Genomic DNA, 23833 nt, shown 5'->3' on the forward strand with positions numbered 1-23833 from the left:
GCCAAGTCGCCAGCATCAATGCCACCATGTATCCTTGAGCTCCTAGCCAAGCCTCTCTGGAAAGGGAGACCTGGGATTCCCCACTTACCCTCGGCTGCCTGGCTCTGTCTTGCCAGTCACTTGGGGCATCATGCACACAACTCATTTCAGTTCTGTAGTGTCTCTTTCAAATGAGGGCACACAGCCAGAGCTCCCTTGTCTGCTTCTCACCAGAAAAGAAAATTGTCAGTTTTCAGACAACAGAACAAAAATAAATTAGGTTCATGTACAGCCTCGGGGCCAAATAAGTTGGAGTCACTGAGCCCAGCGGGGGGTTGTGGGGGACCAATGGAGGGGTCTGCCTTCATGGAGCAATCACTTGGGTGCCATGGGCATTGTCTATAACAGCGAGCTGCCTATCTGCCTCATGATGAGAGAACACCCCCGTGCAAATCAGGCCCCATCTAGCTGGCTCTGTAGGAGGACCCCAGACCTTTCCATTCATATCCCCTGTAGGACCCTGGTGACACCCCGTACTCCAGTGCCCACCCAGCTCAGTCTCATGGCCTTAGGGCTATTGTACAGCTTTTGGCTTATCCAACAGCCCAGCCCCTCTTGCTGTACCTGTTACTGATGTTTTCATTTTTGTTGTTATTATAAGGTTGTGGAGCCCACACAGACTCACGTGCTGATATGATTTTACACCCCATCTCTAGGTGACATTCCTGGCTGTGAATGTGCATGTCACTTGGGTAGATGCTACCAAGTTACCCTGCCCACTTAGCATACCCTGAGAAGGACAATATTGTTCCCACATTGGTGCCAGTGATGGGGACCAACAGCTGTGTATATCTCCAACCTGATATTAGAGTGCTGGTCTTTATTTCCTCCCCATGAGCAGATCAATGTCTCCCCAGCATATAATTATGATGCTCCTCCCCAGAGCACTACCTTCTCAGTCGGTCATCAGTGAGAGGTTCTTTGTCAGGTAGTAAGTAGCAAGTGGTTGTGGAGGGCCCACAGCTCAAATGATGATCATCCCTGGCAGTGGCTACAGGAAAGATTACAGTTCTGATTGATGGCTCTGGAACCCCAGACAGCTAGCATTGCCCGGCCCCAGGAGTAAATTTCACCAGGAGTGCTCCCTGCCCAGGTGACTCACTTGGCATTTGGGAAGCTGGAACTAAGAGACAGGAGCCACCCTGTCCACGGTGTACCTCAGGCATGCAGCCCAGTCTGGCCCCAGCTAGATCATAGGGCCCTGTGTACCAGTGCTGCAAGGATGTGGGCTCCCCAGAATGGAGGAGAATCGTTGTCCACGCTGAGGTGCAGGACAGGGGAACAGGGGAGTCCCCTGTGTGGGGCCTGTGGGTGGGGCCACATGCCTGCCAGGCATCCCTGCTAGTTCCAACATCCACAGTGAGGCGCCATGGAAACAGAGTGTAGCTCATGGAAAACATTATTTTCTTTGATGAGTCATGTTCTAAGTTGGGAGGAAAGTTCACTAGACAGTTGAGGCAGTAAAGGGAACAACGCTGTCTTTGTTCAGCCCATGTGAAAAGGGTTTGGGTCTTTGGTGTTGGCAATAAAGCCATCTCTCCAGAGTCCACACCCTGGGAAAGCCTGGAGACATTCCGGAAATCCCAAAGACCCCAAAGTGGGCTCTTCAAACACTGGGCAACCCCATCCTTTGGCTTCCACGCCTGTCCTCCTGGACTCCCTGTCACTGTACTCTCTGAAGGCGTGTGGCCTTTTTCTGTGGCTGGAAAATCCCAGATCTCTCTTCTTCTGGCCTTGCCTGGTGGTACAGGATGGACAGACTCCCATCCAGTTAAGAGACACCTGGAAATGCCTAGGCTGTCTGTGAAGACGCTGGGAATTAGCACCCTTTGAGGAATGGGGTCAAGCAGTTGGAGTCGGTGCAGCAGGCAGCCAGTAATCCTTGACTGTGACATAAACCCTCAGGTCAGGGAACACTGTTCCACACTTGTCCTCTGCCCCAAAGCTTGTAGCCTTTGTGACCCCTTTTCTAACCAGTTCTGGCAGGTGGAGCCCATGGAGGGCACTAGTTCATGTCTGAGCTGTCCTGGGAAGGCAAGGAAGTGACCACGAAGCTGTCCATAGGGCCAGGGATCAGCAGAATCCCAGGCTTGGACCTATCTCCTTGGGCCATACATCAACCACATGCCTCAGTTGGACAAATAGGATGAGCCCTCCCCAATTCTGTCAGAATGGGAAGCTACAAGGCATGGGCTGAAACCTTGGCACCAGTGTTTGAGGTTGTGAATATGCCATTAAAACCAGAAACTTGGTGTGGGACCAGAGAGCCCAGCCCTCCACTCAAGAGGACTCTATACCTTAGCTACAATACACACCCATCTACAGGGCACTGGGGATTTGTGTTACAGCCTTCAGGTCTCACAGCAAAAGCCCCTTATCCTTGGTCCTACATAGCTGGCCAAGTGGCCACCAGACTACAAAGAGTATGTCTGAGAGGTCCCTGAGCCACCAGAGTTCCAGAAGGCCCTGGTCAGCGGGCCACATGTTCTGGACTCTGAACTAACACAGGCCAGTGCTGTCGCTGCTGGGTGACGTGGGCGATAGCCTGATTTGTACAACGCGGTGTGTTGTGGGGGTTCCTTGCTGTCTACAACTGTGGGCAGGTACTGAGAGACTGCAAGAGATACAAGGAACTGAGACTGGCATGGCAGTCACCAACTGAGACCACGGATTATAGGGTTCTCCTTCACAGATACCCCTCTCTGAAGGCTATGGGGCTCGGGAACAGTGGGGCCTAGTCAGTGGGTCACTACCAGGGCTCACTGGCTCAAGATCAGAGCAGGGGGCTTCCCAGGCCCCTCTTGTCTGTACTCCTTCTCCCTGAAGACCCCACTACCCCTTCATGAAGCCCTTCGGTCACAGCCTGTCCCCTCCTGGTAGGAGATGCCATGTATGTATGTATGTATGTATGTATGTATGTATGTATGTATGTATGTATGTATGTATGTCTGCCTGGGCAGGCAGGCACCACAGAGGCAGGGACCTGCCACCCATCATGTGTCACATGAAACCACTGCAGTTCTTAGAGCAAAAGCACATAGAGGTTTTCATCTTTTAGTTTTCTAATTTTTTTTTTTTTTGCAACTACAAATAGACCATATATTTGAAAACAAATCTCGTGCTTTGGAGTATGTTATAGTGAGTATAGTTTAAAGGACATTTGTTTTAAGTCAGACACGAGATCATGCCCATGGTGGTGCCCTTGTGACATTTGGGGCTGCATACACTGAGCAGGATTTGAGTGATGTTAAACACCCCTATCTTCCCCAAAAGCAAGCTTTTAAAAAAAAGTTTTGTTTTTGTCTTCCTCAAAGAGCTGGTAGAAAAGACCCTTTGAAAAGAGGCCACGTGCTGCTGGGGCTGGTCACCTGCAGGCAGAGGGGGCGCTGTTGCTCCACGGAGAAAAGTGGCTCTCCACTCCTTCCTGGCCACGCCCAAGACTTCAGAGCCTCGCTCCAGAGCCACCTCAGGGTTGACAAAGGCAATGTCAGTGGGTCACTTCTTAGGTGTGTAAAAAGCCTGACACCCCATCCCCATCACAAGGGAGCCGGGAATAGGAAAGAGCCCCTCAGGCATCCTATCTGTGGCCCCCTCCCCCTTCAGGCCTGACCCTTCTGCTTAGCAGCCTTGTGCCTACAGGTCCCCCTGCTGCCCACTTGACTCACTGACCCCCAACCATGCTGCCTGGGTGCTTGAGACTTGACAAAGCCTCTGGAACTTGGTTTGGAACTTCAGATCCAGGGCTCACCTGGCCCTGAGTGCCCCAGGGACTGTATGCCAGTCTGCAAGGGAAGAGAGGACCTCAGGTCACAGGGAGAGAGTCGTGGGCTTGCTGCTGCTCTGCCCTTTTTGGACACACACACACACACACACACACACACACACACACACACACACACGTGGATTTAAGCATCTACTTACACAGGGCTGAGTCTCAGGGCCCTTGGTACCCCACGCTTTCCCAGACCCAGTCTTCCCAGGACTGCTCCATAGGGCAGTTTTCTCCCAGCACCAAAGGCCCGGCTGGCTCAAAAGCACACTGCCAAGGGGAGATACCCCCAAACGTGACCTGCAGCCTGGCAAAAATTTGAGTCGGGGGGGGGGGGGGCGTCAGTAGCAAGGAGCTTGGCCAGAGATGATCTGAGAAGACTCAACAGGGGCCTAAAGGGATCTTGGGGTGTGGGGAGACAGCGGAACACAGAGATAAGGAGGCAGAGAGAGGACAGAGGGAGAGACTGTAGGAATGAAGGAACAGTGTCATGGTTGAGGGCGGGGTGCTGTGGAGCTGAAACAGTGGCAGCGGGTAAGCGTGTATGCCTGGGCTGAGGACTGCAGAGCACTAGCCCCCTCCCGCCCCCACCGTATGAAGCCAATGACTCAGCACCAGGCTAGCTATAAAAGGACAAATAAAGCCATTTGAAGGGTCTGCTCTGAATTCCTTGGTTAGAACATCCCCCCAAGTCACAGCTGGCGGCACCACTGGGCTGCACTTCCCATCTTGAGGCTTCTTCTGCAGTATCATCCACCCATCCTGGGAAACACCGGCTAAGTGAAGCAGGGCTGGTGGTCCAGTACCCGCCACTGGCATGTAGCTTGCTGAGGGGTCAGCACTGGTACCCTATGTTTCCCTGGCCACCCTTTAATTATTGTCCCAAGACCCGCCAGGCCTGCTTGGCAGTGCATGGCTTCGAATCCAACCAGGAAAGCGCTGTGACTGTCCCCATGTGATGCTGAGCATCTGCTATCACTGCTACACACGACAGACCTCTGGTCTCTCTGGCTCAGGAGAGCACATTCCTGAGAGCCCAGCGTGGGAATCAGCATGACTGTCTGTGTATCTGTCCATGTGCCCACCAGGGTATTCGTCAACACATTCACACCAGGCCCTGGCTGGAAGGGTTTGAGCTGTCTTTACTGCTCGGTATCCCTGTTCTGTTCCCCAAATGTCAGCACACGAGGGTCACTACCCTATGGAGGAAACAGCTCAGCTTGTGGGGACTCCAAAGCCCAAATAAGAAAGCCGTATGTAGAGTATGAGGCCACAGCCCAAAGCCACAGCTTGAAGCTATGGAGTGGGGGCCGGAGGGTGGGGGTACATGAGCTTAGTGTCAGTCAGACGTGAAAACTAAGGATGCAATCTCATGGAGTCCTGGGATCAAGCGTCACTGCTATTTTCTTCAAAGAACTTTTTTACTATTAGTGATGTTACTATTTGTAATCAAGCTTTGTGTTATAACAACTACACCACTCTTCTGGAATCTTCTCTGGGCAAGGATGGCTCTGGCTTTATCTGGAGCCCTCTCCTCCAGGGACTTTATCAGTGTACACACGCACACACACACACACACACACACACACACACACACACACACAAACACACACACACAGAGAGAGAGAGAGAGAGAGAGAGAGAGAGAGAGAGAGGCTCTTACACAAACACTTCCATCCATACGGTTATTGCTGACAACTTCGTTTTCCATAGTCAAGATCAATATACCTTTGGCAAACAAGTCTTTAAACTGGAGAGGCAGCTGTAGGAACATCTCCAGCGCCCGAGAAAGCAGTGTTTGTGGAAGTCAGCTCTCACACCAGTAAACTGGGCTGCTGGTCAGTCCCACAGGCAGTGTTTGGAATGAAACTGCCAGAAATATTTCCTGAAACTTCTTTGGGGATCACATATTTCGTACACACTACATTTCATTCTTTATTGCACAGGGCAGTCGACTACGAGCGAGCAACCGTCCTGCACACTGTGGCAACTGGAATCCCACAGCCCAGGAGTATCTCAGATCATAGTCCGCCAGAGGAGAGGGGCTTTTTCTCCTCAGGGTTCCGGAGCCCCGATGCTGTGACTCACTCAGCTCTGAGGCCCTCCCCCTCCTCTCCCCCTCTGCTCCCGGCACCTCCCTCCCTCTCCATCCCTCCCTCCACCCTCTCGCCAGCCCTGGGCTCTAACTGCAGCAAGCAGAGACAACTTCTTCCTCTCTCATCACCAGCGCCCACCCTGACCCTGGCCCACACTTGATGGTGACCTGCAGGCCAGCCAGAAACATGAGGCTGGCCCACACTCTGCTGCCCCTGCTGCTACAGGCCTGCTGGGTGGCCGCACAGGACATCCAGGACTCCAAAGCTATTGCCTTCCAAGGTAAGTGAACTGGTGGTGCTGAGTAGCTGTATTTAGCTGCCCGGAAGGCCTGGAAGGAGATAGACTCAATGCCCACCCCCTCCCCCAACCCAGGTACTGTCCCTGGTCCTCTTTCATCTTAATTCCGTGGAGAGCCACCAAGAAGGGGCCTTGTCCCTTGTCCAACCTTGCATTCCACCCAGTTCCCATCTTGAAGCAGCGGAACACTCAGCTCCCAGCCACAAGGCCCTGGAGTCCTGTCACCTCTCACTAGGAAGGTGACTAGACTGGGAAACTCCAGGGGGACCTACCAGCGAGGGGAGCCTGTGGCCACCACTCCGGGTCCGTTTTTTGTCCCGAGTGAATGACTGTCGGGGAGACCCAGAACTGCTATTCTCTCTTTGATAGCCTGTATAGGTGACCTGTCCCTTCACACCTCAGCATGAGGTCATGGCTTTGAGTCGAACCTGAGACCATAATGAGAAATAATCCAGTTCTCCCAGGCAGCCCCTGCCCTTTACAACTGGCCAAGGCCACTCTAACTGAGTGAGGCTCTGTTCAAGGGACAGGGCACCCTGGGTGTCACTCAGACCCTGCTGGGTGTTGTCTACCAGGCAGGTGATGGGGTGGGCCGCCATCACCTGCCCAGAGCTCTGTTGCTGAGATTGGATGGTACCTCAGGGAGCCCCTGGCCCAAATGGGGATATGTGAAGGGGCCTGGTGCTCCCAGCGGGGCTCAGGGCATGGCTAAGTGACCTTATGGGAACTTCCCTGGCTCAGACTGCCCTGTGGATCTGTTCTTCGTGCTGGATACCTCGGAAAGTGTGGCCTTGAGGCTGAAACCCTATGGGGCCCTGGTGGACAAGGTGAAATCCTTCACCAAGCGCTTTATCGACAACCTGAGAGACAGGTAGTGTGAGCTTGCCTTGGCCTGTCTTGGGCTCAGGAGGGGGTGGACCTGCATGCAGAGCTGAGGCTTAACTTCCCACTTCCTGGCCCAGAGCTCCGTCCCATGTAAATGCAGCTGGGGGGTGGGGTTGGGAGGTGGGGGGGGGGAGGTGTGCAGGGGATGCAGGAGTAAGTGTGAGATGGAACAATGGGGAGGAGCCATCTTGCCAGCAGGACTGAGGAGACAATACTGAGTATAGAGATGTGGAGTCTCCGTACTCCAAACACAGGCAGGAGTCTGGGGAGTCAGCCAGGTATGTAGCTACGCCTGATGCCTAAAGCCCTGCATGCAGCGGGACCCCACCTGGTCCACACGGCCATCAGAGTTTCTGCCCACGTCCTGGGCCAAACATCCCAGTGTCCTCGACACAGGCGGGGAGGAGGGGAGTATGGGACATAGCATACTTCATTCACTGCCTCCTCAACGGGGCACTGAGAAGGGAGGGTGGGGGCAGGTCCCGAGGAAGGGTGTAGGTAGTGAGCCTCCTCCCCTACCAAGGTTCCTGCACAGTGGCCAGTCAGTGTGAGGACAGGAACTCAGCCAATCCAAGCCTCCACCCTACTAACTACCCAGCCAGGGCCCAGGTCCTGCCCATAGAAACGTGGCCCCTGGAAGACCAGAGTGAACCATCCACCCCCAGGGCTGCCCACATCAGGGACTTTGGAGATCAAAAACCTGAACTTAGAAAGAATGCCTCTGGGGCCGTAGGAAGGAAAAGGGAGGTCCAAATGCAGAAGGCAGTGAGGTGTCCTCAGTCACTTTACTCAGTTTCTGTGTCTCAGGATCCCACGTGTGATATGGGTGGAATTACATTTTACTACAGAGACCGTGGTCACCCTATCTCCTGAAAAACCACATGGGCCACCATAGCAGACCTCTGAGAGCTGTGTGGCCAGATGGTACCGAGCAGGGCAGAGGCAACTTGGACCCACTTCAGAAATCCCCATGTCCTATTTAGAACTGGCCTGTGCCTGCCTCTATCCTCACCTAGCCCTCTGCAGTACATGGGGGTCCGTGACCCCAGCTGGGGTCATGTTTACAGCTCAGTTGAGACTCAGGTTAGTTTGTCCAGCTAGGCCTACTGTGTGGCTCCAGGACAGGGACCGCCTGTCCTTTCGGTCATAGGCCCCTGAGCCACCTGCCCATCTGTGAGATGGGGACGCAGCACCCTCGCGTGGGACAGCAAGTCCCTTCATGAAGGTCAGGGTGAAGCTCCCCTCAGCCTCATCCCACCTACGACTCACAGGTACTACCGCTGTGACCGCAACTTGGTTTGGAATGCGGGTGCGCTGCACTACAGTGACGAGGTGGAGATCATCCGAGGGCTCACGCGCATGCCCAGTGGCCGCGACGAGCTCAAGGCCAGCGTGGATGCGATCAAGTACTTCGGCAAAGGCACCTACACGGACTGCGCCATTAAGAAGGGGCTGGAGGAGCTGCTCATAGGGTGAGTGGTGCAGGGCCATTCTCAAAGTCTGACCCTATCAGCCAGGACAGTCTCAGGCGACTCCAGACACAGGCCTTCTCAATCCGTGGGCTACGGGGCCTCCCTTACCTGTTTTTCACGGCCAGGTCAACTTCCGCCAGGCTGCCTGTCACCCATCGAGTACTGAAGTGACTGGGGTCTAGAGAGACTACCTCAGGGGGCAGTGTGCCTATCGCCACAAACCTTTTCACCTTGCCAGAGAGCGCGGGGCCATACCCCAGGCTCCACCCACGTGTCTATCCACTGTCTCAACTGGTGAACTAAATGGCCCTGGTCACCTCCCAGAGAAAGCGGCATCAGAGACAGAGAATCAGTTAGTGACCGAGAGAGATAGAGATAGAGATAGAGATAGAGATAGAGATAGAGATAGAGATAGAGATAGAGATAGAGATAGAGATAGATAGAGAGAGAGAGAGAGAGAGAGAGAGAGAGAGAGAGAGAAGCCAGTTACCGCAGTCCAGCTACGGCAGCACAGCCCTGGAACCTCCCAACCCAAATCCTTCAGCAGTGGACAGAATGGCTTCCATTTCACTTCTTATCATGTGTGGGTCTGAGGCCCTTTCCTCATATGGCTAGATGCCTTCCCATAAGGACCCAGGCATTGAGCTGATGGGTGACAGGTGGCTATGACCCTGCTCCTTCCCAGGACGCCCCATGACCAGTAGGGTAGGCACAAGCTACACATCTACCCAGCCTCCCACGGCATCAGCTGCCCAGTGCAGCCAGCTCAGGGGAGAGATCCCTGCCCCTCACCACTCCTCCCTTCTGTGGCTTCATTGAGATACCCCAGCACTGTGAGGCTGCAGGGCTGAGCCCCATTCCAAGGCCCATTTAGTCCTTCCACGTCAACACCAATGCATGATGACGTTGCACGGGATGGGCGAGACCCTATCTCCCATCTGTAGCTGTATGAGGTGAGAAGGCCAGTGTCTAGACTGGGGGCATGGCTTAGAGCATGGCCGCCATGTGCAATCCACAGAATAAACTTGACGGTGGATATTCTAGAATGCACATGGTGTGGCTTCCAGCATGTGGGAAAGCCCTGATGTCTGTGTGGCCCCCTATCCCACTCTGACCCCTTCCTCAGGGAGGCCCATTGCACTGTTTCGGGTGAAACAATTCGAAGCTATCTGTGAGTCCCTCTGCCTCTTACATCAACTGCCTTCCACAGGACCCCTCCCCCCCAGTAGCCCAGGGTCACCCCTGGCTCTCTTGTTCTCAGAGGTTTGGAGTTCAAGGCACCTTGAGATGATGCCCACTTAGAGTGCAAACAGAGGCCCGGTGTCTTTCCTGGAAGTGTGCATCTCAAAGATGTGGACATGCAACAAGACCTGATACTTTTTTATAATTACAATCAATGGTGAATCCTGGTCCCTGGGTGACAAGGGGACAGCATGTCCAGAACTGCCTCAGGTCCTTCTCCTGGACCTCTGGCCACCAGCTCTGAGGGTCTCAGCTCTGGTTCCCAGGCTCCGAGCCCTAGAACGGGGCCTCATGCTACCCACCTCTCCAGGGGCTCCCACCTGAAGGAGAACAAGTACCTGATCGTGGTGACGGATGGGCACCCTCTAGAGGGCTACAAGGAACCGTGTGGGGGCCTGGAAGACGCAGTGAATGAGGCCAAACACCTGGGCATCAAAGTCTTCTCTGTGGCCATCACACCTGACCACCTAGTAAGACCCCACCTCCTTTTACGCCCTCAACGCACAAGATGGAGGGCCTCTGGGCTCCTGCCATCTGGGTCCCTGAGCCACTGGCGTCCTCTTTTCTGCTATTGTTTGGGTTTCAAGGTCTCCCATCTCTGGGCCCCTGGTGTGACCTCTGGGGTAGAGACATCCCAGTAGATAGTCCTAGCCCTTCAAAGGGCTGACCCCACCCCCACTGAGGAGCTTGGGTATTTCCGTACTGGCTCTGCCACCACTACCCAGTTCACAGGGGCGCACAGACTTTTGGAGGTAGTTCATTCTCTCCCCCTCCATGTGCCCAGGAGCCACGGCTAAGCATCATCGCCACAGACCACACATACCGGCGCAATTTCACAGCCGCTGACTGGGGGCATAGCCGCGATGCAGAGGAGACCATCAGCCAGACGATTGACACCATTGTGGACATGATTGTGAGCACTGACTTCTTCGGGCTGGGGGAAGGAGGGCTGTGCCCAGAGGAGAGAGTAACTCACGCTTTGATTTCCATTTCAGAAAAATAATGTGGAGCAAGTGGTAAGTGCCTCCCCCTGAGTCATGAGTCAGGGCCTGAGTCTTGCACAGGTCCCAGCTCTGGCAGTGAGCCCCCCTGTTGGAGTGAGTGTCCCGAAGCCCTTTCTTGTCCTTGTTGGGGCACCCATCCGCTGCTTTTGGATTCTGACTGATCTCCTATCCCTTTCTTCCACAGTGCTGTACCTTTGAGTGCCAGGTACGTGTGGCCCACCTTTCCCACTGGTCCCTTGAGCCTTGTCTAGGGTCTGGGGATGAATAGGGTCTCTCTTGTTTCTTTCAGGCTGCCAGAGGACCTCCTGGGCCCCGAGGTGACCCTGGCTATGAGGTGAGTAGCTGAAATTGCTTTGCTTCTATTAAGATGGAGCCACTGGTGCACACCTTTAATCCTGGCACTTGGGAGGCAGAGCCAGGTAGATCTTTGTGAGGCCAGCCTGGTCTACAGAGTGAGATCTAGGACAGACACCAAAACTACACCCAGAAACCCTGTCTCGAAAAACCAAAAAAAAAAAAAAAAAAAAAGATGGAACCACTGGAAGCCATAGCTCTGTGCCCACCTCCTTGGGAACCTTGTACACCCAACATTGACTGGGCAGGTGCCTTTGTCCGGGAAGAAAGTCCAGGCATGCATTTAATGTGGGTTTGGGGTGTGGGAGTTGGGGTTGCAGAGCCTTCCCCTTCTGATCCAGAAGGCTGCCTTTGGGCTCAAGTGTCAGTTCGACATCCACTTGATTCTTGAAATCAAAGGGCCTTCTGGTGGAGCTGGGAATGAAACTGGGGGTCCAGGCCCTACTGTGGCTCACATGGGACAAATCTGAACACCATGGGAAATGCTGAGGTCAGGTCTAGGGTGACTCTCCTGCCACATGGCCATCATTCACAGAGCTAAGCTATCCCCCCACCCCCGGAGCATCCACACTGGGTCCTCCTGTTCCTCTGGGCCTGGAGCAGCACACCAGCTCAGCCTTGAGAACTTATGGGCAGAAGCACAGCTCTAGGCCCAAGTCCAGCCAGGGTGACACAGCATGAGGAACCGGGGGGAGGACTCCCAGAACCCAGGCAGGCCCAGAACCACGGCCAGAAGAACTCTGGAGCCTGGATGGAATCGCTCTGAAGACCCTTTTCATGCCCAAGGGGTCTTGCCCAGCTTTCCAGAACAGATGGGCATGGCTCCTGACCTGGTCCCCCTGAGCTCATCTCCTCTGCCTTCCAGGGGGAACGAGGAAAGCCTGGTCTTCCCGGAGAGAAGGGAGAAGCTGGAGACCCTGTGAGTATGGGTTACTGTCTGCGTGAGGATGGGGACAAATGCTGAGAAGCCTGAGGCTGGGGATCTGAGCCTTAGAAACTTCCAGAACAACAGCTCTGAGCACAGATCACACAGCCTGTCCTCCGTTGGGGGTCAAGCCAACAAGTCCCAGGACCTCTGCTTTGGGCCGTGATCAGTCTCCTGGCAATTCCCCTTCTTATCTAGCCCTCCTCAGGGTGACCTGGCTCCCCTCCCTCTCCTCTGGGGTACTGTGTCCCCCATCTCCTCCCTCCGGGTGTCCTGGGTTTCCTCCTGGAGCTCGCCATGAGATCTTGGAAGATCCTCCAGGGAGCTCACAGCAGGTCACTCGAGGATCCTGTATGGGTCTTTCTGCAGTGAGAGGTGAGGTGGCCTGAGTGGGACCTTCCCCTGCTATCCAGGGATGTCTGACCATCTCTTGTTCTGTTCCAGGGAAGACCTGGGGATCTTGGACCAGTCGGGTACCAGGGTATGAAGGTATGTGTCCCGAATGCCTAGTGACCTCTTTTGGGTGGAATGGATCAGGGTTTGGCGGCAAGGTGCAAACTGGTCTGTACAATAACGTATCCCTTCTTTTTCTGTTTGGTTCATAGGGAGAAAAAGGGAGCCGCGGAGAGAAGGTGAGTGAGGGCCAGCTTTGGGGTTGTCCCTCCGGATACAGAGAGTTATCTTAACTGATGAGCATCACAGGGAGACAGCTAGTGTTTCTATCAGGGGTAGCATGGGGGAATGCCTCAGGGGGAATGCAGCCGGTCCCCTGAGCTCTGCTGCCACCTCAGGCCACCTGGATCAGAGAGGACTGGAGATGGAAAATGTCACTTTGTAACAGTGGGCAGTTCCCGGAGAGCCTCCAAATGCAGGCCCTGTCCTCTTCCCTACCCGTTCTGTCCTGTGTCCCCGATCGCCACAATCCTTGCTCTCTTGGGTCGATGGGATGGTGTTGCATTCACAGTGGGCCCACCATACTGCACACGCCTCACCCCCACCTAATGGGAGAATGGAGGTGTAGTGGGGGCTGCCCTCTGCCCCAGCAGACTACCTCTCACCCTCTTCTTCCCGTCTCCACAGGGCTCCAGAGGACCCAAAGGCTACAAGGTAAGTATGGCTGGGTCAGGGAAATAAATGTTGTTCGTGGGCCAGTGCAAGTGACATCTGGCCTTTGTCTAACCTTCTTTCTTTTGTCTCCGTGTCTCACAGGGTGAGAAAGGCAAGCGTGGCATTGACGGGGTGGACGGCATGAAGGTAATCATGAGGCACGGGGGCTAAGAGGGTGGGGTATGCTGTCTAAGAAGGAATGTGGACACAGCCAGGGGGTGCCCCAAGTGCGCAGGTGCAGTTCCCGTGGTGGGCCTTCCTGGGAAACTTGGAAGTGAGAGTCAGGTGATGTTTCCTGCCCAGACCCAGGTCGTAGTAAACCTCAAGTGACTCACTTAAGTTCCGAGGGCTCCTGACTTTCCTGGGAGGGGCTTGGATGGACAGAGCTCAAGTCTCCGCTCAACCATTCCAATCTTGATGTTTCCTTCTCCCAGGGGGAAACGGGGTTCCCAGGACTACCAGGCTGCAAGGGCTCTCCAGGATTCGATGTAAGTCACTTCCTCTCCCCCCCCCCCTATATTTTGGAATCATGGTGCTTGGGGATTTGGTTCAACCCTTGCTGTACTGACTCTGCCCAATGAATGAGCTGTATGTGAATTCGTTTGATTTGCTTGTTCAGTCTGCGGGTGGCGCTTATCTGGGGCCCATGGGGGTCCTGGCTAGCTGTGACCTGCATTTCTATCTTCCCACCAGGGCATTCAAGGACCCCCAGGTCCTAAGGGGGATGCTGGTGCCTTTGGCCTGAAAGGAGAAAAGGTAGGTGACAGGCAGCCCCAGAGAATGGGGATTTCAATATCCACTAAGGTTCAGGTCAAGCCTTCCTCCTGGCACCCACAGTGTGAGGGACAAGCCTGGCTCTGGGAAGGGCATCCATGAGACCTCAACAGGCAGACTCAACTTTGCCATTAACCATCGAGCATCTCAGTCTGAACTTGAGGAGTTTTAAGGCTGAGATGGTCCAGGGTGCACTATGCAGATGTGGGCGAATTGTGAGGACCTTGGGAGATCAGAACTCTTTCTAGAGTTGGCTGGGGTGACCTGAGGTTTGGGTAAGAGAGTGTAGTCACTGGACCCAGGCCCTTATGTGGCTTCCAGTGTCTGGGACCATGGACCAAGCATCCATGACCTCTCTGATCTCTCCCAGGGTGAAGCTGGAGCAGACGGTGAGCCTGGGAGACCAGGGAGCTCAGGGCCACCTGGAGATGAGGTGAGACGATGTGACATATGAGGGGATGGGATGAGCCTCATGGACACTGGACGCTGGGGCTTGTGGTCATTCTCAACTTGTCCTCCCCCAGGGTGATCCGGGAGAGCCTGGTCCCCCTGGAGAGAAAGGAGAGGCCGGTGACGAGGTAAACACCCCATTTTTGTCCATCCCCACTTGCGGGCTGAGTGCAGGCTTGTGCACAGACTAACATACGCTATTTCTCCTTGCCCTAGGGGAACGCTGGCCCAGATGGTCCCCCTGGAGAGAGGGTGAGTCAGCTGAATGGTACCCCACTACTGTCCTCACCATCAACAGGAAAGGCTTGTGCAGCCTGGCCTGGGCCTGACCACTGTAGGTCCTTAGTACTTCTGTGTGCAGGCCTTGGCTAGGCAGGAAGCCAGACCCTAGCCATTTTAGATTTCACCTTGTGTGCTGGCCTTGGATCACTTGGCAGTCTATGGAGGCAGGCGGCCTAAAGAACACAGAGGCCTACCTCTGGAATGATCTGGCAACAGAGACAACTGGAGAAATGATTGGGCCTGGCCTTCAAGCTCCCACCCTTCCCAGCTTTGGATCTCGGGTAGCCTCATGTCCGCTCTTCTCCACACAGGGTGGCCCTGGTGAAAGGGGACCTCGGGGGACCCCTGGTGTGAGAGGCCCAAGGGGAGACCCGGTGAGTCATGCCTTGGGGCTGTCTAGGGGACACACTGAGGCTGGAGTTGAACGTAGATTTACAGAGCCAGTTGTACAGCCTTATTGGTGTCTAGACGTCAACCCTCCAGCCTTCCTATGGAGGGCTGGAACTGCCCAGGGCTCTGCACATCCAAGGTAGGGCATCAGTCCATAGCCCATCAGAGGCTTGCTCATTGGTGGTCCCAACCAGAGGAGGAGAATCTAGAGCCAGCCTTGGTCTACAGTTTTGAGTTCAGCAGGCTCTTTCAGTCCTCACCAGAGTGCCTCAGTTGCTGGCCACCGAGATAGCCTGCTACTCCTAGAGCACATTGCTGCTGGCCATGTGGCCTCTACCTTTGCACTCATGGGCTCATTTCTCCCCAGGGTGAAGCTGGACCACAAGGTGACCAAGGAAGAGAAGGCCCTGTTGGCATCCCTGGAGATTCGGTAGGAAGCCTAATGTATTGCAGGGAACCGTGAGGCCTCGCAGCTTGTAGGCTCACACATCACTCAGTACTAAGCTAAGTGCTTCATTTGGGTCTTCTGAACGAAGTGCTCCTGGTGGGTTAGCATGGGGGACCTCCTAGAGGCGTGTGTTCCTGCAGACACCTAATGTCCACACTCAGAGCTAGCCTGGATTCGGCTGGGTATGAATGGGTGTGTGTCAGTGCTCAACACGAGGCCAAGGGATGTCCTGGAGGCTGTGGGACATGGTCACTTGTAGACTCCATACCTCCCTAGATCTCTGGCCTGGAGCTGTTATGTTTACAGGGCCTGGTAGTGTGGGAGTGAGGGATAATAGAGACCAGGCCACACAAGGAGGGAGACTTTGGCCATGAGACCAGAAGTGAGTCCCTAGGCTATGGGGTGGATGGAGGTGAGCTCTTTGAGTCCTTGGGAGACGTGAGTATGAGACTGGATAGAGGTGAGTTTGGGAGAATTAACACACAAGAGGTTCTATAATCTAAGGCTGTGGGTAAGATCTTTCAGAGCTCATGTTCAGGGAGCCAGGGCCGGTACAGCCAGGCTCAACCCAGAGACACTGAGGCTTCAGCTCTCCAGACCAGATCTAGTCTCCAGAGCCATCAGGAGTGAACTAGGTAGATAGGTCAGACATCATGCCTGAGTCTGTCCTTGTCCTTGTTTGTGTCCATGTGGTCAGAAGTCTGGTAAGGAAGGGACTGAAGACTTGGTGAGAGAAACTACTTATGGAGGTACTGCCAGGGGTAGACGTCCCTCCCAGTACAGTCATTGAGGGCTTGTGGACAAAAGGAAGACAGCCACGTAGCCTGGGACCTAAAGAGAAGGCTCCAGCATGGATAGTGGAGAGGAGGGACCTGCAGGAATCCCACCCTGACCACACCCCATGCTGGCCACTGGCCCCACCTGTCATGAGGCCCCAAGGTTCTCCACCCCTGTGTCCAGGGCCCTAGATGACAGTGGTGGAGCCCACTTTCTCCATATGAGATAGAACCCCATGGTCTGGGACTCTCAGTTCTCAGAAGGAAGGAAGACAAGTGTGGTCTGGGACAGTGAGCTGAGCTCTCATGGTTCTTAATCCCCCAGGGTGAGGCTGGCCCCATTGGACCTAAAGGATACCGAGGTGATGAGGGTCCTCCAGGCCCTGAGGTAAGTACATGCCCACTGAGCTGCTATTCACCTAGGAGGCCGGCCCTGAGTGTCACCCTGAGGATGACCCTAGTCCTGTAGCATCTCCCATCCCCCCATCCCATCTTTCTGAACCTGGTCTTCCCTCTCTTGCCCTGGGAGAGACTGGGTCCCAGGGGGCATAGTGTGCCACAAACTCACATTGTCTATGACCTGGCTATTACCTGTTCCTCTCCTTTAGGGTCTCAGAGGAGCTCCAGGACCTGCTGGACCCCCTGGAGACCCGGGACTGATGGGCGAAAGGGTGAGCATTTGGGAGAACAGCCCTACTGAGCTACTGCTGGGTCACCAGAGACTCAGCAGCTGGGATTTGCCTTACTCAGCCCCTTGGGGAGGTCTGGGGGTATCCACAGTCAGCTCTCAAGAATGAGGATGACTCAGGCAAGACCCTCTTGCTTAAAAGTTTAATCCAGGGCAGACCTGGGGAGGAGTTTTTCCCTGGCTGGGGACACAGCTGTCCTGGACTTCCTCCAGGCATCTAGCCGCCATCTCACATGATGACGGCAGCTCTATCCATTCTCAGGGTGAAGATGGTCCACCAGGAAATGGCACAGAAGGTTTCCCCGGCTTTCCCGTGAGTGCTATAGGCCCCTATGTACCTACCAAGACCCACTTGGTATCCCTCTGGCCACCCAGGCACCTGCTGGATGAGATAGACCAGAGCCGTCAGCTAGTCCAGGCATTTGGACCTGGGCCTGGGCCAGCCCTGGGCCCATCCACCTGTGGTTCTCACTTGGCTGTTGTCTGCCTCCCCGCTCCATCCTGATTAACTATTCTATCTTCCTTCACAGGGATATCCAGGCAACAGAGGCCCCCCTGGTTTAAACGTGAGTATCCCCACAATGCCTCTGTCAGGCCATAGATGTGTGTTCACACTGCACACATGCACCTGCATGGGCTTGCACAATCAACACACCATGAGCACTTTCCCACATGACATCAGGCAGCATGCACATGCACTTATAAGTGACTCTGGGGTTAACATCACTGACTGCTTCAGGGACACTCCATCCATGTCTCACCTTCATCTTCTCTGCCTTCTCTACATCCCAGATCCCACTAACCCATGTGTTTTCTCTCCCGCAGGGCACAAAGGGCTACCCTGGCCTCAAGGGGGATGAGGGTGAAGTTGGAGACCCAGGAGACGATGTAAGTGGGGTGAGGGGCAGTTTTTCAAGAGTGTGAACCCTGCAGGCTTTGCTCACTGGAACGGAGGAGCAGGGGAGGCTGGAGATGTACTCTGAGGAGCCGGAGCACCTGGGCCAGAGTGAGGGCAACTGGTACCCACGGCTGCTCCTGCTGACCCCATGCCATTTCCTTCCAGAACAATGACGTTTCACCCCGTGGGGCCAAAGGGGCAAAGGGGTACCGAGGCCCAGAAGGACCCCAGGTAGGTGATGTGGCTGCAGGGGTTATGGGTGGATGTGAGACAGGGCCATATACAGCAATTAGAGGTGGAAGCCAAAAGACTCACAGGACCAGACTTGCCCCAAGGGCAGCTGGAGACGCTGAGGTCCCTAGAAGACATATAGTTTAGGAATCCTTGGGCACAAACTCCCCATTTTCAGTCGTTGTCTGCTCTTGCTCTGACAGGGACCTCCAGGACATGTGGGACCACCTGGGCCAGATGTAAGTAGGGTGTCTGTAAATGAGATCTGGGGGCTGCCCACTGTGGCCATGAATCTTGATGGGGCATTAGTGAAACCTGGAGCTCCCAAACACTGTTCACAGATGGGGGCATCTGGGACAGGATGCCTGAAGCCTTGCACTCAGACCGCAGGCATGTGTGACTACCATGGGACATGGGATGACTATAGGGGACATGGGATAGCCGTGGGAGAAAAAAATGGCCATGGGGGATACATGACAGCTATGTGTTGGTAACTGCAACATATCTTACATTCTTGGGGGGCGCTAATCCGGGAACATTCTTGTCTGTAAGAAGTCCCTGCACAGATCCAACCCCCAGGGGGTTCTCAGTGACCACAGGGGATGCCTCAGCCTAAGCCACATTAACATTTTCACCTCTTTCCTCAGGAGTGCGAGATTTTGGATATCATCATGAAAATGTGCTGTGAGTATCTGGAACTTAGGGTGACTTTCTTAATGAGCCAGCAAGTTCCTGACAGCCACAGGGCCCAGCATTCTGCTCCAGAAGGGTCTCTGAGAGTGGGAGGCACAGCCAGGCAGGGCCTAGGCACTATTGAGATTGGCAGGTCCCCTACACGGGAGAACCAGGGCTGGGCTCCACATGCTTTGAGATTTCAGGGACCCTGACATGCTGAGGGTCTGGCCAGAGCTAGGTGAAGCTAGGCAGAGCAGGACAGGGCACTTTGTAGTGTGGAGCTGTTCTATTTAGTGCTCTTTTTCCTCTCTCCTCAGCCTGCTGTGGTGAGTGCTGCCTCTCCACTCCTGGGAATTCCTGTGCAGTGTTAAGTGGACCCGTACTGGCTCTGCAGTGGCTACCAAAGAAGCAGCCATTCATTCATCCCCCTTGCTCTCTCACCCATATGCCTTCCCAGTGAGCAGTACCCTGGGGTCATGCAGGCCCAGGACAGTTATTCCCTGTCCTTTCTCCCTAACATTTTGAGGAACCATCAACAGGCTGGAGCAGGAACCCGACCTCCAGGCCTGTCTTATTCACTCTTCTGCAGAATGAGAGTGAGGATGAAGGGGCCAGGGTAGCAACTGTTGGGTCTGGTCAATGAAGGCCAACCTGGCAAGCCTAGCTCCCAAGGAGACAGGGGAGAAGATTCATAATCCACAATGTGGGGTGGGACCATGGGGTACCGAGGGAAGCCTGTAGAAGGGCATTAAGGGCTGGCCCATCCCACCTCCTAGAGTGCACATGCGGCCCCATTGACATCCTCTTCGTGCTGGATAGCTCTGAGAGCATTGGCCTACAGAACTTTGAGATTGCCAAGGACTTCATCATCAAGGTCATTGACCGGCTGAGCAAGGATGAGCTGGTCAAGGTGAGTACAAGCCAACACGGGACCACAGGTAGAGCCAACAGAGAGCTGAACCCCTGCACCTTGGCTTCCTGGCTCATCACTGTATACAATGATTTATATATTCATTGAGCTGGTCGGAGCCTGCAACAAAGCCAAACACACCTTTAATGTCCACGGAAGCTATATGTATGCATTTCCACCATGCTGTAGCTAGAGTTTTCCTGCCTGGCCCACAGTCAGGACAAATCTCTCTCACCAGCCAATCCCACAACCACTCAGACCCGACCAAGTAAACACAGAGACTTATATTGGTTACAAACTGTATGGCCATGGCAGGCTTCTTGCTAACTGTTCTTACAGCTTAAATTAATCCATTTCCATAAATCTATACCTTGCCACATGGCTCGTGGCTTACCGGCATCTCCACATGCTGTTTCTCATCGTGGTGGCTGGCAGTGTCTCTCTGACTCAGCCTTCCACTTCCCAGCTTTATTCTCCTCCTTGTCCCGCCTATACTTCCTGCCTAGCCAATGGCCAATCAGTGTTTTATTTACTGACCAATCAGCAACACATTTGCCATACAGAACATCCCACAGCACCATGCGGCACAGAGAATCTTGACAGTGGGCCCAGAGCTCATCCTTTTATGACAGAACCTGGGAGGGCTATGTACAGAGCCTTGGGGGCCTGTGGGAGTAGTTATAGAAGGCCCTGGGTGAATGAGCAGGCAGGGGTCTCAGGCCTCATGGCAGAGGCCCTTGGCAGGCTGGGATTCTAGGCCATAGGGGTGTTAGACTCCAGATCTGATGGCATCTTTCCTACAGTTTGAACCAGGGCACTCACATGCAGGCGTGGTACAGTACAGCCACAACCAGATGCAAGAGCACGTGGACATGCGGAGCCCCAACATCCGCAACGCCCAGGACTTCAAAGAGTGAGAGGATTCCCCAGATCACTGCCCCATCCCTGGTCCTATAGTGGGCCTGGCCCAACCAGGAGCCTGACTCTGGCTTTGACCCTGGCCTATCTGTCTTCTTGTGCAGAGCCGTGAAGAAGCTGCAGTGGATGGCTGGCGGCACATTCACAGGAGAGGCGCTGCAGTACACCCGGGACCGGCTGCTTCCACCCACCCAGAACAACCGAATCGCTCTGGTCATCACAGATGGGCGCTCTGACACTCAACGGGACACAACACCCCTCAGTGTGCTTTGTGGCCCAGACATTCAGGTGGGCGGCTGCACAACCCCACAGTGACTGAACAGGGCCTCCAGAAAACATGGGTGGCTGTTCTCCAGGGAAGAAGTACAGAGTCAGGCTGACCCATGCGACCTGTCCTCTGCAGGTAGTTTCCGTGGGCATCAAGGATGTGTTTGGCTTTGTCGCGGGCTCTGACCAACTCAACGTCATTTCCTGCCAAGGCCTATTGTCACAAGGCCGGCCTGGTATCTCCCTGGTGAAGGAGAACTATGCAGAGCTTCTAGATGACGGCTTTCTGAAGAACATCACAGCCCAGATCTGCATAGGTGCGTGCTGGAGATCAAAGGGCTGGGTGGGCAGTACCAGGGCCTGTCTTAGACATGTCCCCTCAGCTATCTGGGATTGTTTGGGCTAGCAACAGCCCTCAGAATGCACCTGACACTGTCACCTCAAGAAAGACTGTGACTAGGCTGTGTGGCACTGTCCAGGGTGACCTCTGGCCCAGCAGAGCAACTTGAGAACAAGTGTTTTTGTGTCCACATGCATGGGCCAAGGTCTCCACCTCAACACCACGGGTCCATTGTATGTCAGCCTCGTGTCGGGCTGACTCCATGATGTGGACAACTTGGTCAAGGGATGCAGTTTGTGCCAGATGCATGACGGGTAGTTGGTCAGCCGCACGGTACAGGGCCTGACCTGCAAACCACATCTCCTCCTCTGAGACTCAGAGTGGGCATGGTGCAGAGGGTCGCAGAGGCATGGCATTCACGTCACCCGATTTCTCTTTCCAGATAAGAAGTGTCCGGATTATACCTGCCCAAGTGAGTACAATGATGGGGAAGGACGGGGTAGGAAAGGCCCCACAGTGCTCTGGGTTCTCTCCTTTGGGGCTCGGCAGCTCTCAGAATCTGGGTGCTCTCTGGCTATCCCTTTTCAGTTCATCCAATCTCAGGCCACTATCTCTACCCCACAGTCACATTCTCCTCCCCGGCTGACATCACCATCCTGCTAGATGGCTCAGCCAGTGTTGGCAGCCACAACTTCGAAACCACCAAGGTCTTCGCCAAGCGCCTGGCTGAGCGCTTCCTGTCAGCAGGCAGGACGGATCCCTCCCAGGATGTGCGGGTAGCTGTGGTCCAGTACAGTGGCCTAGGCCAGCAACAGCCAGGGCGGGCAGCTCTTCAGTTCTTGCAGAACTACACAGTGCTGGCCAGCTCTGTGGACAGCATGGATTTCATCAATGACGCCACAGACGTCAATGACGCCCTGGGCTATGTAACTCGTTTCTACCGAGAAGCCTCATCGGGTGCCACCAAGAAGAGAATCCTGTTGTTTTCAGATGGCAACTCACAGGGGGCCACAGCGGAGGCCATTGAGAAGGCTGTGCAGGAGGCCCAGCGTGCAGGCATTGAGATCTTTGTGGTGGTGGTGGGACCCCAGGTGAATGAGCCCCACATCCGTGTGCTTGTCACTGGCAAGACCGCGGAGTATGATGTGGCCTTTGGTGAGCGCCACCTATTCCGTGTACCAAACTACCAGGCCCTGCTTCGTGGCGTATTCTACCAGACAGTCTCCAGGAAGGTGGCACTGGGCTAGAGGGCCGCACATGTGGCTGTGCGCATGGGGACACACTCTGACCGGCCTTCCTGCCCTTCCCACCACTGACCAAACAGGAGTAGGAAATGTGACCCAAATGTTCCTGACCAGCTGGTCAGTTCCACTGTCTTAGAGGGAAGGCTGAGATGCACACTGTTGGCTTTGTATAATGTCCTCCGTGGCTCACCCGAGCGCCTGTCTATATTCCTCCCTCGATTTGTGCTTGCTGACCTCCCTCCACATCTGGGCTGCACCCAGTCATCTCATCTTCCTCCTCGCTGCCCCTAACCATTTCCACACCATCCCTGCAGCTTCTGTCTGTGTCGAGTCTTCCACACTCAAAGTGAAGCAAACCCTCACGTGAGCCCAGCTTGCCGGGTTACGGCTTTTAGGAAAATTGAGATCAAGAGCATTTTCAAACACAAACGTGGAGGAGACCGCTCCTCTTCATCAGGTGCTTGTCAGTGACCGACGTGGACCTTGGTCCTGGCCCTTAAGAGCGGCTCAGCATGAGCAGCCGGAGATGCTGGCTCCCGCCTCTTGTCCTTGCTCTCTGAGAGCAAAGGTGCTACCTGCAAGGGCCTCCTGTGCAGAGAGGCTTAGTCTGGACAGCTCACACTCGAGCGTCCTGTCAGAACCAGTCCAGAGCTCCTGCTCCTCACACTGGTGACTTGTCCTCCCTTTTGAAGACTTCCTTTAGTTAGTTTTGTCATGGTCCCCCATGCTCCCCTCATCTGGCCCAAGCCAACTATCTCTGCTAATAAAGGTTTCCATTTTTCTCGGGGCCTCTTCCCTTTATCTACGCACACACTACCCATCACTCCTGGAAAGAGAAGCCAATGCCAGACAGACCACGGGGCCGAGGAGACGCTGCCCTGGCCCGTGGACACAGCCCATTTGTTTCTGAGAGGAAGAATCCAGGGGCACAAAGGCCTTCCCACACCAGGGAGCTGGAGTGCTGAGGGACATACCACCCTGCAGTGCACACTCAGAAGACACAAGGGCCTGATGGGCTTGTCCGAACAGATAACTCCAGACCATCTAGTCCCAGCCAGATCACCCCAGTTCCAACAAAACTCAACCAAATGAAATCCTATCCAACCAGAATAAACAAGACCAAATGATATCCAGTGAGATTACACCAGACCTAACCAAATCTAACCTGATTAGACCATGTCTAATGAGATTCAACATGATACACTGGACCCAAACACATATAAACCTGATATAAATCAGATCCAACTAGATACACTAGAACAAACTGCACTTAGCCAGATTAAATCAGACTAAACCATGTCCAACCAGATTAAAGCAAACCGTACCAGATACAACCAGATTAAAATGGAAC

At 54.4% G+C, this 23833-nt stretch overlaps 1 protein-coding gene across 1 annotated transcript; it reads left to right on the forward strand.

Annotated features, from left to right (window-relative positions):
* Positions 1 to 5933: 5933 nt before the first annotated feature.
* Positions 5934 to 23263, forward strand: Col6a1 (collagen type VI alpha 1 chain). Its single transcript, XM_059282210.1, has 35 exons — positions 5934 to 6184; positions 6944 to 7073; positions 8359 to 8559; positions 10112 to 10271; positions 10586 to 10714; positions 10797 to 10817; positions 10990 to 11010; positions 11095 to 11139; positions 12025 to 12078; positions 12529 to 12573; positions 12690 to 12716; positions 13165 to 13191; positions 13294 to 13338; positions 13626 to 13679; positions 13885 to 13947; positions 14336 to 14398; positions 14490 to 14543; positions 14632 to 14667; positions 15009 to 15071; positions 15455 to 15517; positions 16637 to 16699; positions 16920 to 16982; positions 17262 to 17312; positions 17530 to 17565; positions 17825 to 17887; positions 18063 to 18128; positions 18332 to 18367; positions 18776 to 18812; positions 19121 to 19129; positions 19580 to 19713; positions 20517 to 20626; positions 20736 to 20919; positions 21035 to 21215; positions 21681 to 21710; positions 21863 to 23263. The coding sequence occupies exons 1-35, from the start codon at positions 6064 to 6066 to the stop codon at positions 22483 to 22485; spliced, it is 3108 nt and encodes a 1035-aa protein (XP_059138193.1). The 5' UTR covers positions 5934 to 6063; the 3' UTR covers positions 22486 to 23263.
* Positions 23264 to 23833: the final 570 nt, after the last annotated feature.

This window comes from Peromyscus eremicus, chromosome 16_21 (assembly GCF_949786415.1).
Source record: "Peromyscus eremicus chromosome 16_21, PerEre_H2_v1, whole genome shotgun sequence".
NCBI lineage: Eukaryota > Metazoa > Chordata > Mammalia > Rodentia > Cricetidae > Peromyscus > Peromyscus eremicus.